The 15,092-nt window shown below is 39.8% G+C and overlaps 1 protein-coding gene across 4 annotated transcripts in view; it reads right to left on the bottom strand.

Annotated features, from left to right (window-relative positions):
* Positions 1-2,994: 2,994 nt before the first annotated feature.
* Positions 2,995-15,092, bottom strand: part of hipk1a (homeodomain interacting protein kinase 1a) — a 40,916-nt gene continuing 28,818 nt past the window's right edge. For 2 of the 4 annotated variants that reach the window (XM_061735210.1, XM_061735211.1), the window contains exons 13-17: positions 8,162-8,329; positions 7,101-7,291; positions 5,215-5,327; positions 4,840-5,023; positions 2,995-3,884 (exon numbers count right to left, since the gene is read on the bottom strand). In XM_061735210.1, coding sequence (XP_061591194.1) covers positions 3,394-3,884; positions 4,840-5,023; positions 5,215-5,327; positions 7,101-7,291; positions 8,162-8,329 — 1,147 coding nt within the window. In that variant the 3' untranslated portion in view covers positions 2,995-3,393. The remainder of the gene's footprint in view (positions 3,885-4,839; positions 5,024-5,214; positions 5,328-7,100; positions 7,292-8,161; positions 8,330-15,092) is intronic. The other 2 variants (XM_061735212.1, XM_061735213.1) reach the window with 2 other exon arrangements.

Below are 15,092 nucleotides of genomic sequence, written 5' to 3'. Positions count from 1 at the left end.
GGAGGAGTTGTTTTGTTTTTATTAGCATATGAACTCACCTCTGAAGTTTATTCTTTTTCAATTCACACTGTTTTTTCACAGCATCTCACCACATTACTCATTTTTCACAGGAACGTGTTGAAGTCTTAACACAAACCAGAATAAAATTGTCCTTTATTTAACATCAATACTATATATAATTAATTAAATTACATTACTATTTGAGTAGTATCAATGATTACCAAATTAAAATTCAACCTAACAATGATTTGTATTATTTTTAGAAAAATACATTTAAGATTTTTAAGTATATTTAATATAGGTTTAGCTCTAAGCTGGTCTTTTCGGTCCGGTGGTGATTTTTTTTTACTTTAACCTATATCTTGTGCACAAGATTGAAAGAAAAGTGACCGATGTCAGGATTGTATGAGCTTCATACCCTGATAATACCAAGGATTTAGCCTCTTGACATTCTAAAGAGTAATTTATCACAATTTCTAATTATCTCTTGATGTTAATGAACAGAACATAATAATGGACACACTTATTTATCACTTATTTGTAAGGCAAGGCAAGTTTATTTGTATAGCACAATTCAACACAAGGTAATTCAAAGTGCTTTACATCAACACTAAAAGCGGCAAGACACAATTAAACAGTAAATAAATAAAATGATAAGAAAAGAGGTAAAATAATAAAAAGCACAAGTTGTTAAACAGTAAGGGCAGTAGATCCAGCAGGTACATCTCATTCTTACAATGGCAAGAATTACGTTTCTATACGGTCAAAACGTAAAAAGACCAGGTCAAATACAGTATTACAAAAGTAATCTGTGCCGATTTGTGCGGTGAATCAAACCAATTTGACAATTCTACGTCAGATCATTTAGACAGTTTTTAGGTTATCTGTCAGTTCAGTAATCCATAACTTCAATGATCTTTACCTTTCCAGAATTGCAGAATACGTTTTTTTGCCGTTATCAAAGAATATGATATAAGCCTGAGTTTTGCGGGATCTATATTTCCCTTTTGATGAGGAAATCCAAAAATAATAAGAGATGGGTTCGAAGTTATTTACATTTTCAGTGACTATTTTAAAGCCTCGCAACATTTTAGGAGCAGATGCCAGAGATGATGTAGACACCGTGAAAGGTAAACAGCTGGGACAGATGTTTCCTCTGTGTCATGTGCTCAGTTGCACATATGGAGCAGTAACCGCCCTGAATAACAACTGAAAGGTTGTCAACGTCTAAATGCACTGCAAAAACTCAAAATCTTAAGAATATTTGTCTTATTTCTAGTTAAAATGTCTCATTTTTAGTCAAAGAAATTTCATTACACTTAAAAACAAGACTCATCACTGGAAAAAACAACTATTTTCACCTGTTTCAAGTAGATTTTCACTTAAAATAAGTAGAAAAACTGCCAGTGGAACAAGATTTTTTTGCTTGTAATGAGAAGATAAATCTTAAATGAGAAGATAAATGAGAAGATTTTTCTACTTATTTCAAGTGAAAATTTACTTGAAAATTTACTTGAAACAGGGGAGAATTGTCAAATAAGTTATTTTTCTGGTAATGACTCTTGTTTTAAGTGTAATGAGATTTTTTGAATAAAAATGAGACATTTTAACTAGAAATAAGACAAATATTCCTGGTAAGATTTAGAGTTTTTGCAGTGTGACTGGTCCAGGACCAGCAAATACTGGCCCCTATGGGGGGCATGCCGCCCCTTGATGGCCCATTGCCCAACTCTGCAGTTGTCTTTTAAGTAAAAACTGCAACAAATGAACAAATTACATTTTGTTAGCATTTGTTTCATTTTAAGAAACATCCCAACTTTTGTTTAAATGAGGTCTGTGCATTGAAACAGCTGAAACTCGTTACACAGATTTGTGGTGACGGGATTTGTGCAAATGAGTATATTAAAAGTTTGATTAAATCATCACTGGGACCCAAATGTTTCTTTGGAAAGATTTTATTGCGCACATACAGGGTTAAGGTTCATTTTGTGTTCTCTGTAATGGAGCACGTCACAACACAGATCTAAGAACAACCATCATTTCACAAAACCAAGGATTTGCTTTTTTTTCTTTTATGTAGTAATGTACTGAACATTAATCCATTTTCATCTGTCATATTTGATTATTCACAAAGTGAATTTCATTCACGAGTGGGACACCCAATTTCCAATTTCACAGACGTCACTTCACAGGACAAGAACGTGAACATTTTCCCAAGATTACTAATGCGTTTGTTACAAATTAAATGCTACTACTACACGTGTGAGCAGCGCGGGACTAGTCCAGAGCTCTCCTGGATGCTACTGCAACCTGACGGTTCATTCATCAGCCCTCAGGTGAATCATTCTGCTGAAATGTGCTGCACCGTTCCAACACTCAACGTATAAATACAAGTCAGAACATGAAAACACAATGACACGTCATCACGCAGCACAGTACCTAGCTTGTAATCACCTTTCGGTTTAAAAGTACGGTTAAAACAAACACACAGCACATTCAATAATGAACCATATTAAATCAACTTATTATAATGTGCAGACATTAAAACCTTAAATTAAAGGAACTGCCTTGATCAGGGGATTTCGTATGTAAATCAAACGTTTTTTTAAGCATTATTTGACCCCAGTGACAAGATAAAATAAAAAAGCAGCATAAAAGTTAAGTTTCTCCACAACACATCTTACTTTAAATAAAAATTGGATTCTTTTCTTTTTTTACATGAACAACACTGCAACAACTCAAAATCTTAACAGGAATATTTGTCTTATTTCTAGTTAAAATGTCTTGTTTTGAGTGTAAAGAGATTTTTTTGACTAAAAATTAGAGTCATCACTGGAAGAATAACTTATTTGACAATTTTCGCCTGTTTCAAGTAAATTTTCACTTGAAATAAGTAGAAAAATCTGCCAGTGGGACAAGATTTATCTTCTCATTTCAAGCAAAAAAATCTTGTTCCACTGGCAGATTTTTCTACTTATTTCAAGTGAAAATTTACTTGAAACAGGCGAAAATTGTTGTTTTTTCCAGTGATGAGTCTTGTTTTAAGTGTAATGAGATTTTTTTTGACTAAAAATGAGACATTTTAACTAGAAATAAGACAAATATTCTTGTTAAGATTTTGAGTTTTTGCAGTAACTTGAAGCGTGGTCTTGGAGTAGCGGTCCACGAGTTTCCCGTATGGCTCCATAAGTCCGGGCTGTTCCTGCAGAACCTCCACACTAGCTCTTCATCAGAGCTGTGGGCCGACACGGCTCCACCAGCAGACGCAGCATCGCTGCTGATGAGAGGAACATCAACCCAGAGCATGATGAGAGTAACATGTTCTGGGACTGGACAGCCACACAAAGTCAAATGTCTGCAGACGAAGCCCCCGGGCTGAGCCTGAGCTCATCTCTAGTCCCGGGTGGGTTTGGTTGTAGCGTGGACGGAGCTGCCGTCTCCACCCCGGGGGTTCACAAGTACGGGTACTGGTTGAGTTTGCGCTGGTACGCAGCCCCGGCGCGGCTGGACGGGTGAACTCCCAGCTGCTGCTGCTGCTGCTGGTTGCTGCTGAACGCTCCCGGCCCTGGCGCTCCCAGGCCCAGGCCGGCGTTCTTCTGCAGCAGAGCCAGGGAGGAGAAGGCCCCGCCGGGCCGGCCCTGGCCCTGGCCGGGGCCGTGGCGGCCCGCCCCGCCCTGCATCTGGTCCACGGCCTGGGACACGGAGGCCAGCGCGGCCGAGGCCGGGTAGGCGTACAGGCTGGGCGTGGAGCTGAAGAGCGCGCTGCCGTCGTGCAGGCAGTAGGAGGAGTGGGAGGACACCGGGGGGGGGAAGGGGGGCTGACGCCGGAGAGAACCGCTGCTTCCTGGCGGGTGGAGGGACGGGGGGATTACTGGCTGCTGCACCTGAAACACCAGGAACAGACCAATGTGAGGCGCGGATCCATGCAAATACACTGCACAAACTCAAAATCTTACCAGGAATATTTGTCTTATTTCTAGTTAAAATGTCTCATTTTTAGTCAAAAAAATCTCATTACATTTAAAACAAGAGTCATTACCAGAAAAAATAACTTGTTATTTGACAATTTTCACCTGTTTCAAGTAAACTTTCACTTGAAATAAGTAGAAAAATCTGCCAGTGGGACAAGATTTATCTTCTAATTACAAGCTAAAAAATCTTGTTCCACTGGCAGATTTTTCTACTTATTTCAAGTGAAAATCTACTTGAAACAGGTGAAAATTGTTGTTTTTTCCAGTGATGAGTCGTGTTTTAAGTGTAATGAGATTTTTTTTTTTACTAAAAATGAGACATTTTAACTAGAAATAAGACAAATATTCTTGTTAAGATTTTGCATAACAGAGCATAAACCCCTAAGCGGTTAAAATGAGAAGCCTACTGTATGTGAAAAATATGATATTTCCTGATCTTTTGTTTTTATTTATTTTTTCTCCTTAAACCTCAAGCCTTCTATTTTATTTTGGTATATAATTTACTGTCCTTAATTTGTAACTGCATTTCATCCGGAAGTTTTGTACCTTTTCTGTATATATATCTGTCAATAAAAAAAAACAAAAACATATTGACAAAGAAAGATGGTAGAATGTGAAACAACAAAATCCATGTTCTCATACGTGGAAAAAAAGTATTTTATTTGTAATAAGTGCACTTGTGTTCATGTATCTGATCCCAGCCAGCAAAAAATGTAAAAATGGGGGGGGAAAAAACTTGACGGTACTTAGAGTTTGTCTCTGCAAAATAGTACAAAATAGTCGAACACAGTCTCATAATTTTCTTGAAACAAGGGTTTTCTTTGCTTTCTTCGTTTTTGTAGTGTAGGATATTCTTACCAGGACTTACGTTTTTTTTTAAACATTTTTGGTGATTTGGAGCCTCTCAACATTTTAGGACCAGATGCCAGAGAGGATGTAGGGATGTTTTCAAATGAGCATGTACAACATTTTGTGCCTGTGCAATTCCTTTTCCCAAAAGACTGAGTAGGATGAAGTGGGTGTAGATAATAGACGGTGCATTTCATTAAACTCTGAAAAAGAATATTGCAATTTTGACAATAGGAACATCGATTTTGAAGAAAATGTTTCCGCCTGTACGGAAGTCATTCAAATTACTAGTAATTATTCAAATGATCAAATGGAGTTTGTATTATGTGGAAAACTAAATCCCTGAGCTGAGAACAGCCCCGTGTTTGAGAAGGAGACGGGACGGGGGCGTTACCTGGCTCAGGTTGAGGGGCTGGGATCTGCTGGACGCAGCGCGCTGGTCTCCGGCCCGGCCTGACGGGTGAGCAGACGCTCGCTTGGACTTTCCAGAGCCGCCTGTGGCCACATCTGGGAACGCAGAGAGGAGGAGGATTCTGTCATTCAAGGAGGATGGATAGGAACTCCAGTCTTAACCCAACAAGCATCAATGATGGCCACAAGTCCAGGTTTGGGCTTTTTAGTATCGAAAAGTCTTATCCACTTAAAGGAGCTTGAGGCCGGATTTTGGCAGGATTTATGAAAAAAATGCGTATACATTTTAAATTTTCTAGTAATAATGTCAGATGAAGCGTTCCAAACCCAAAAGAATGATTCCTCTAGTGTATCTCTCCTTTGCCTTGAACAGGCTGTGTGCTGCAAAATGTGCTGCAATTCGGTCCCGAATTTCCCGCGCTGTCCTGTGGATGTGACGTCACATGACGCTGCATGCACGTTCTCCCCGTTCTCCCGTGCCGGCTTCACTGTTGACTGCAGTACCCCCAACGGCCGTCGTGGTGAAGGGTGGCGCTAGAGAGTCCCATTTCTTAAAAGGAGCCTCAAGCTCCTTTAAAGGGGACCTATTATGGCATCTAATGTCTATTTTAAACAGGCCTTGAATGTCTTAAAAACAAGCTTTTGATTGTTTTTGCTAAATAAATTAGAAATTCAGCCTCTAAACCATGTCACTATCTTCCCATTCTCTAACCTCATTATCTATGCAGGATTCTGAGTGGGCGGGGCTATGCTAATGAGGCTCTGTGCTGATTGGCTGCCTGAATGACGCGATACACCGCTACGAAAAAATGGTGGAAGCTCCGGCCGGCGGAGTTACCGTGTTTTGACTGCATGCGAGCGAGCGTCACCGACAAAATCAATTCCATTGCTTTATTTTCTATTGGACTGTCCTAACTGGCCACAGCGACGCAGCGCCGTTTTGAACTGAACATTTGTCGGAAGTCCTGCTTCTATTTTCTTCCTGTCGCTCGCGTTGAAAGCCGGTTGAAAGCGCTGTAGGAAACAGTCATGATGAGGAACGGCTGATCCAGTTAGTTGAAATGAGAAGTTATCTCTATGATTCCTCCTCATTTCACTACAAAAACCTCAATAAAGTTCAGCTCATGGAGGGAGATGGACAGAGAGAGTACGATGTCACGCAGTGCTACGATAGTCGGACGATCATGCAGTTACACGGTTTTATAGTTGTGGACGTGGTTTGCATTTTGGTTACGTAACGAAAATGCACCGAATCTGAACGGCTCGTAGATCCACATCAGACTGGACGGCTCATCCGGGCGGCTGTACAGACACTGCAGAATCTGGTTGCTTTCCTCCTTCTCTGAGTTGGCAGGCTGAGGGGAGACCACTTTATATATGTTAAAGCAAGAAAAAACCTGTTTTTCATCATAGGTCCCTTTAAAAGACTAATCTAATTAGTCGTCTGTGTCTTAAAGCTCAGATCCAGATGGGGTTGTGGGGAATACTGGGACTATATAATACATAGGTTTATTTTACTGGGCAATATATAAATGATAATATACTGTCATGACACACAATGTTCCTTTTAAAGGGGACCTATTATGGCATTTAATGTATATTTTAATAATAAGACCTTGTTTCTCAGGAAAACAGCCGACTCATTCATGTTCCAGAAGGACTGGCCTTGAATGAGCCTAATGTCGGCGTGAGTGCCACGTCAGGGGGTGAAAACGCTCCAAACTGTCTTAGATGGGATTTGTTTCTCCCTGCTACAGATTAGAACCTGCTGTGGGGGATCCTGCCCGTCTCTTCTAGACAGCCGAGACAGGCGTCATCCAGGAGCAGCTGGATAGAAATGATTAAATATAGACATGGTGTGTGGAGGACCTGGAGCTGGGGGCTTGACGGCCGTGCTCTCCCCGGGATGAGGCCTCACGGAGGGCATGATGACAGCCAGGGACTTGGAGGGCTGTGTGGAGGCCTTGGGGCTCAGGGGGCTGCTGGTGGACGAGTCGGAGTCGTGGGAGTCGTGCACCGTCACGCAGCTGATCACGTTGGTCCTCTGGCTGGGGCCGCAGCTGCACAAGGAAGGAAGGAAGGAGTGGTAAAAATCTGACTCTGACAGGGACCACGAGGCTCAAAACACGAGTTCCTAAAACTCAAAGGAGGTTCAGAAATAACAGCAAGAAAATAAAAGAAAAATACCAGGGGAGGTCCGCTGCATAAGCCTGTTGGCTTTTTGACCTCTCCTGTCACATTTGTTTTACTATTTTGATTGTAAGTGTTACTTTTATTGTGTGCAAACTAATAAAATAGAAAAAATAAATAAATAAAAATAAAATAATTACAATTCAAAAAACATGATGAAAGTATGGAAGAGTATTTGGACCAGGCAGGAGAAAAATAAAAATAATATTTTAGAGGAGGAAGATTTTTTTTTTATTATGCACTTCGAGAAAAAAGTCGAAATGTTGAGAAAAAAATCTAAATTTCATGAATAAAGTTGAAATGTTGAAAAAAAAAGGCGAATTTTGACTTTATTCACAAAATTTCGACTTTATTCTTGAAATTGTATTTCAACATTAATCCCGACATTTCGACTTTTTTCTCGACATTTCGACTTTTTTCTCAATAAAAAAAAATCTTCTCCTCTCAAATATTTTTCTCCTGCATGGCCATAATACTCTTCCATATGAAAGAAGATACAACAAATCCAAATTCCTCTTAAATTCCTGGTTTTTATTTGGTTGTTCCTTTTTCTGAAATGTGGTTTTGGATTTAATGTTTTCCAAATTGTTGTGACTTTGGTTTGTAATGTGTTTCTGAAATGATGCATTTTGCAGTTTTGTAAATCAGGGCCCCTGTTGATCCCACCAAAAAGTTCCATGCTCAGATAAAGAAAAGAGAGCAGTTTCCGGGTGTGAGTGATGAGAAGGAGCGGAGCTCACCGGGCGGCGAGGACCTTGGTCTCATCCTCGTCCTCCGAGTCGCTGTGGATGGTGATGATGCTGACGGCGGGACTGGGCGTGTCAGAGATGACGATGGGCTGGGACTGGTCCCCGGGAAAAGAGCTGTTCTGGACGACACTGGTGGACAAAAGCACCGACGACATCAGCCTGGGGGGAAAAACCACACTCACTGCAATAAATTAAACCATTACAACCTGTTGAAACATCCCATAGTGGGCTGGAAGAGACAGACTCTCTGTACAGCCTGAACCTGCATGTTTGTGTGTAGCAGTAGAAACATGTGACCAGGGTGGCTGATGTTTAGTTTAGTTTATTTTTGTAATTTACATTAAAGATATTTGCATATACACACTGTATATGTATTCACACAGGTATGTGTGTGTGTATATATATATATATATATATATATACACACACACACACATACATATATATATATATACATACATACATACACACACACACACACACACATTCTTTTTTTTTTACCAAAAAGGTATAGGCTGAAGTAGGGATGTAACAATATATCGTGCCACGAAATTTCACGATACAAAAACATCACGATACGTGTCGTGGAGGTGACAAACTGTATCGCGATATTGGGTTATTAATATTAATCTATTGTGTTGACTAGTAACGACCACGCTTCGACCCGCGGACCAAAATCTTCCTCCACTCAGAAGAAACTAGTCCCGTTTTGGTCCCGATCACGGGACTCTTGGGGGGTTTTGAGCTCTGAACTTTTACTGATGTAAGGCTGGTGTAGAGTTAAGCCTTACCTTATTAAATTAAACCTTTTTGGGGTGGTGAGTAGGATAAACACGGGGACAACTTCTGCTGAGTTCCAGTGTACTTTAATGTCCCTCAACAGTGTAGGATTTTAGAACATCAACACAGCACCTAGTGCCGTACTGTGGCGTATCACTCCGCCCAATCTAAAACAGACTAATCACTACAGATAAACTGACTAGTGTCATTATAGTCCCTGATTTACATCAGAATATAAAGAATATATTTATAAAATAATGAAATAACCTTCTTAACAAAAATAAATCTGCTCTTACACTTATAAGGGAAGCATGAATCAATTTTTTTTATGATGTTAAATTGTATGTATTTATTAACTTTTATTTATTTATTTAATTTTAGTTGTTAAATTTCTGGAATAGAAAAAAGTAAAATCATACATGAGAGAAACTATTCAGTTTGTGGCAAAATATTTGTACTTGTATGAAACTGAAGATGCATAATGCAAACCTGACATTTACTTTTAGTTCAGTTTGTAGAAAATGGTTGGCCTGGCTTTCTCTTTAAAACTTAAACAGTTATAAAGCATTACAAACTGGAACAATAGGGCAAACGTACAGCATTGTTTTGTATTATGTGTCTTTCAAATAAAAGACAATTTTTTCCAGTCATATGTTCCTCATTCAAGGTTGTTAAAAAAATACTGCTATAATATCGTATCGTTATCGTGACCTCAATATCGTGTATCGTACCGTATCGTTAGATTAGTGTATCGTTACACCCCTAGGCTGAAGCCTCATGGCTTATTTTGCCTATCCTTTTCAACAAAGGCAGACTACAGAAAAGGAAAAAAAAAAACAAGATACTACGGTAATAAGAAGAAAACGAAACGAACAAACAAAACAAAGAAAATGAACAAAGAAGAGAAGAAAATAAATGTGGTCACTCACGATTGAGGACAGCATAATTTAGACAGTTGGATATTTAATATAAAGGTTATTTATATTAGTGTACGATATGTATCTATTATTTTAGATTTATAATTTTTTTTAAATTTGTAAATTGAGCTGCTTTTTTTTGTTCCTCGTCCAGGAGGTTCCACAGTTTCACCTTCCACACTGAAACACCTGGACATTATATTTGTTCTTGGCCATTTCTGCTCAAAAATGCCATAGCCCCTTAGGTTGTACCTGCTTTCCCTCACCAGTTAGTTAGTTAGTTAGTTAGTTAGTTAGTTAGTTAGTTAGTTAGTTAGTTAGTTAGTTAGTTAGTTAGTTAGTTAGTTAGTTAGTTAGTTAGTTAGTTAGTTAGTTAGTTAGTTAGTAGCGTGGGAGCATCTGGTTGTGCCTTGTACATTGTTATTGCTGTCTTGAATTTGATAAAGTCGTATGTGGGATTAATCCAAGTTTTATCACTGTGAAACTGTGAAGAATCAGAATCAGAAAACTGCCTGTTTATCGTGACATGCTTTGATACTCAGGAGGTTAAAACTGCTGACTTCCTGGTTGGTCAACTGAACCATTGTCAGATGGACACATCTGTCCTAGGTTTACTTTAAGCTGACTGTTGGTTATCACATGTTAACAGATGACAGCGAAGCCCTTCCTGAGTTTGAGATGTCCAACAAATACCCCATTGTCTTTAGAACCATCTGTTCAAACCTCTAAAAGAGGTCCTGTTTTAGTTCCGGGAGGCATTTGACCCTTTTGACCTTTTGTGTTTCTTTAAAGTTTAAGTTTCACATGTGTGACCTTTCAACCATCATCTGATCTATTTGACCATCTGTTTCTGTCTATTGTCCATTCAACTATTTACTATTGGGTGTCTTTCACCCCCAACGTCTGTTATCTACCAAATATGGTTTTTCCTGTCCTCCGTGCTGAATAAAAGCGCCAGCTCTGCAGACAGCCAGTGGAGAGAAGTTCTGACGAGCTAAGAGAAGGGCCGTGTTGCCTAAAGCTTCTCAGGATTCCTCTCCAACCTTCTGCAGAAGGCCATTGAAAATCATTCCATAAGTCTCCGGTGTCTTTTTCTAAGTTAATTAATGTATGTTGATGACTTTTTAACCTAACATTTGGTGCATAGAAACCCGGGATCTCAAGTTCTGGCGATGGAACGGCGTACGGTCAAAGGAGGGCATCTAAAAATCTGTCAACAGCGTTTCCGACTTTAGGGAACGGGCCCAGATTTGGTCTGCGCTGTTCCAGAGTCCAGACGACGAGATTTCCCAGCCAGGGGAAAGCACTTGGAGACTGGTGAGAAAACTCCTCTTACTTGATACCTGGGGTATTGAAGTATTTTTGTGTAAAATACGAGTGAAATTCTGTGTGCTAACAAGTAGGTTAGTGAAAGAGGTGATTGGCAGCAGGTCGGGGACACGATTTTTATAGAAGGCATAGGGGCCTCTAAAAATACTATGCCTGGGGCAGTGCGTAAGGCCAACACGGGGGTTTCGGACCCGACAGAATAACAAGAGGAGGTTTCTTGGAAATGATTTTTAATGGTTGTGTTTTATGTTTGTCTAATGTTTGTCTAATGTTTGTCTGATGTTTATGACAGGAAAACTGTCTGTTCAATGTTTGGGGTTTTCAAAATTGAGAGGAAAAATTTAAATTGTTCACTAAAAGATCAGGCTAAAACCAAACTGTTGAAAAAAGGAAACTTGTGTCCTGAGAGAAACTTAAGAAAGAAAATAACTGACGAAAAATAGCAGAGGCGTGGTTAAGCTGAAATTTATGCTTAAATAATCCTCAAAAGATGCTTAATTGATGGGGAGACGTCCTCAAATTTAAAAAAATGGAGACAGAATCTTGCGAAATAATAATACACAAAACTTAAAAAGAAGTAAATGGACTAATTTAAGACTAAAAGAAAACTGATTAAATGTCCAAAACGGGACAAGGTTTAGCTAGAAAGAAAAAGGTAAAGAAAGCTACGTGAAGTAGGGGAGAAGTGGGGGCTGCAGCAGGATGTGATTCTCTGTGTGTGTGACAAGCTCTCTCTCTCTCTCTCCCTCTGTGTGTGTGTGTGTGTGTGTGTGTGTAAAAGTGCTGCTGCAGTGTGGCTGCACGTTTACAAAGAGCTGCATGAGATGACAGGCTTAGTGAAGCTTAAGAGGGAGGTGTCTTCTCATTTGGAGACTACATGTCCGTGAGTTGAGGGTTGAATTTCCTCTCTGTTGAAGTTTTTGTTAAAATGATACAAATAGCAGCCGAAAGCTCTGTGTCTGTGTGTGACTCTCTGTGTGTGTGTGAAAGCATGCTCCGCTTTACGAGCGGCTGCAGGCTGAGAAGTGAGCTCTCCTTTTGGAGGAGACGTACAAATGGAGAAATATAGTTTGTTCTATCATTCTAAGCCCTGAATGAGGGCATAGAATCATAGAAGTTTTAAATTGGGTTAATTCATCATTTAATTTGCAGATTACTTTTGTAATACTGTATTTAACTCGGATTGTATGCAAGAGAAACAAACCCGTTGTACAATCTTTTTAGAAAAGAAAAACTCTGAGTGCATACTAGGCTATTCACACTGAAAATGTGTACATTTGTGATCAGTGTTGTTACCATTTAGTTTTGGAGTTAATTTGAAATGCACCAATTGAGTTTGGTTAGTTTAGTTGGAGGAGAAGTAATTTACACATTTGCAGTGATACACAAACCCACATGCAGATGATCTGAAGTTGTGTTTAATGTTAGTGGGTTTTTGTCTATGTGTAGTTTACGCATGGGAATTTATCCCACAATTTTCTTAAGACTTCTATAAGTTTTTATAGAAGAGCATGCATTTGCGTTGCAGCATGCAAACAGAAGATTAGGAATCTCCTGAAGACTATATGATTGATCTGGAGACAATTTTTCTGACAATTTTATGACAATTTTCTAGCGTTTCTTTTGATTTGGGGAAAATAGAGTTCAACAACAGTTGAGAAGGCATTATTTGATAGAATGCTTCCTTTCAGTCCGACGTTTTGTGACAATGAATTATTGTTTATATATATGTATACAATATATATATATAAGTTCACTGAAGACTACTGTTTACGTTGCAGGAGAGTTGCTGCACTGACAGTTTTTATGTGGTGTTACTTTAATAAGATCATAACCCACTTGGGTTGAAATAAGAACGTTTTTCAATGAGAAATTCTGTAGTCTAATCTACGGTGGGAGACAGAATTTTAAAGGTTTTGCCCCATCTAATCTGGTGATGGGAGGGGGGATCTCTGAGGGACATAGATATCCAACCCTAGAGAATCATTGAGTCAGACCTGCAGACTTGCCAGGGTGCGAAGGTCAAGAAGTGGGAGGGCCACTTATCTGGGGAGCCTGACTCTGGCAGCCTGACTCTTCCAGGGAGAAGTCAACAAGGAGGGGGTCTAATGACACAAAACCCCCACCCCTGTCGGCATGCAAAAAATGCTGTGAAGCAGACCAGTGCTTCCAAGGAAGTTGTTCCCCCTGGTGGCTAAGTTGAGCCATAGGAAGTTTTTATGGCTCAACAGGAGGGAGTAGGGGTATATGATACATCATGAGGATTAAATACTAAATACCCTTTAAAAAACTTTTTAGTAGGAGCTTTCCGACATGTTGCAGATACAACATGAAAGGACATATCCATTTGAAGTTGTTCATATGGATTTCATTCTTGGAGTGAACTAATGCCTGTTAAGTTAAGGCTCAGGAAAGCCATGGCCTGAATGCCGGCCATTAGTCGAACTGTACATGAGAATCGTCTTCTTGTACGCTGCTGTTTTCTTCCTCTTCCCTCTCCTAAAGCAGGAACTGCTGAAACTGGGTGACCGGATCCTGAGTCGAGTGGTGAAACGTCATCACTCCGTCAGGACGGGTCCTTTTTGCTGTCCAGATCAGGACACCGGCAGCAGTAAAGGCTGCTGAATGATCTACTGCGTTCACCAGTTGCAGTGAAAGCTAGCAGAGAGATGCCAGGCTCGAGTAGTGCGGGAAGTCGAGCGGTACCACAACCTTTGCTCGCCGAAGTAATCAACTGATGCCTACTCGCCCAGCCCAGCCTGAAGAAGATGACTAGCCAAACTGACTTGCGACAACAAACTAGGAGAGGAGTCCGAGGAATGGAAGAGACTTTTCCACTACTGAGTCATGCTGACATAATGACTGAAATTACGATTTCGATTCTGACTATTACTGTTTTTGTACTGTTCCGTGTTTTCATTACCTGTATGTTTATGATGACACTGGAGTGTTTTATTTTGTTTACTGTTGAAGTTTCAAAATGATAAAAAAGGAGGGAAATGTGGGATTAATCCAAGTTTTATCACTGTGAAACTGTGAAGAATCAGAATCAGAAAACTGCCTGTTTATCGTGACATGCTTTGATACTCAGGAGGTTAAAACTGCTGACTTCCTGGTTGGTCAACTGAACCATTGTCAGATGGACACATCTGTCCGAGGTTTACTTTAAGATGACTGTTGGTTATCACATGTTAACAGATGACAGCGAAGCCCTTCCTGAGTTTGAGATGTCCAACAAATACCCCATTGTCTTTAGAACCATCTGTTCAAACCTCTAAAAGAGGTCCTGTTTTAGTTCCGGGAGGCATTTGACCCTTTTGACCTTTTGTGTTTCTTTAAAGTTTAAGTTTCACATGTGTGACCTTTCAACCATCATCTGATCTATTTGACCATCTGTTTCTGTCTATTGTCCATTCAACTATTTACTATTGGGTGTCTTTCACCCCCAACGTCTGTTATCTACCAAATATGGTTTTTCCTGTCCTCCGTGCTGAATAAAAGCGCCAGCTCTGCAGACAGCCAGTGGAGAGAAGTTCTGACGAGCTAAGAGAAGGGCCGTGTTGCCTAAAGCTTCTCAGGATTCCTCTCCAACCTTCTGCAGAAGGCCATTGAAAATCATTCCATAAGTCTCCGGTGTCTTTTTCTAAGTTAATTAATGTATGTTGATGACTTTTTAACCTAACACGTATAATTTTATGGTGTTTGACCGGATGAAAAGTGGATTTGTTGGTGCGTAGTATTCAGCATGGTTGACAATTCTGATAGCATTTTTTTGGAGTAGAAATATTGGATTTATATTTGTTTGATAGTTGTTCCCCCGTACTTCCACACAGTAACTGATGTGTGGAAGTACGAGGGAACAATACAGTAGATACAGTGAGTTCTGGTCCAAAATT

Source organism: Cololabis saira, chromosome 12 (assembly GCF_033807715.1).
Source record: "Cololabis saira isolate AMF1-May2022 chromosome 12, fColSai1.1, whole genome shotgun sequence".
Classification (NCBI taxonomy): domain Eukaryota; kingdom Metazoa; phylum Chordata; class Actinopteri; order Beloniformes; family Belonidae; genus Cololabis; species Cololabis saira.
This window is presented reverse-complemented; position numbering and strand designations above follow the sequence as displayed.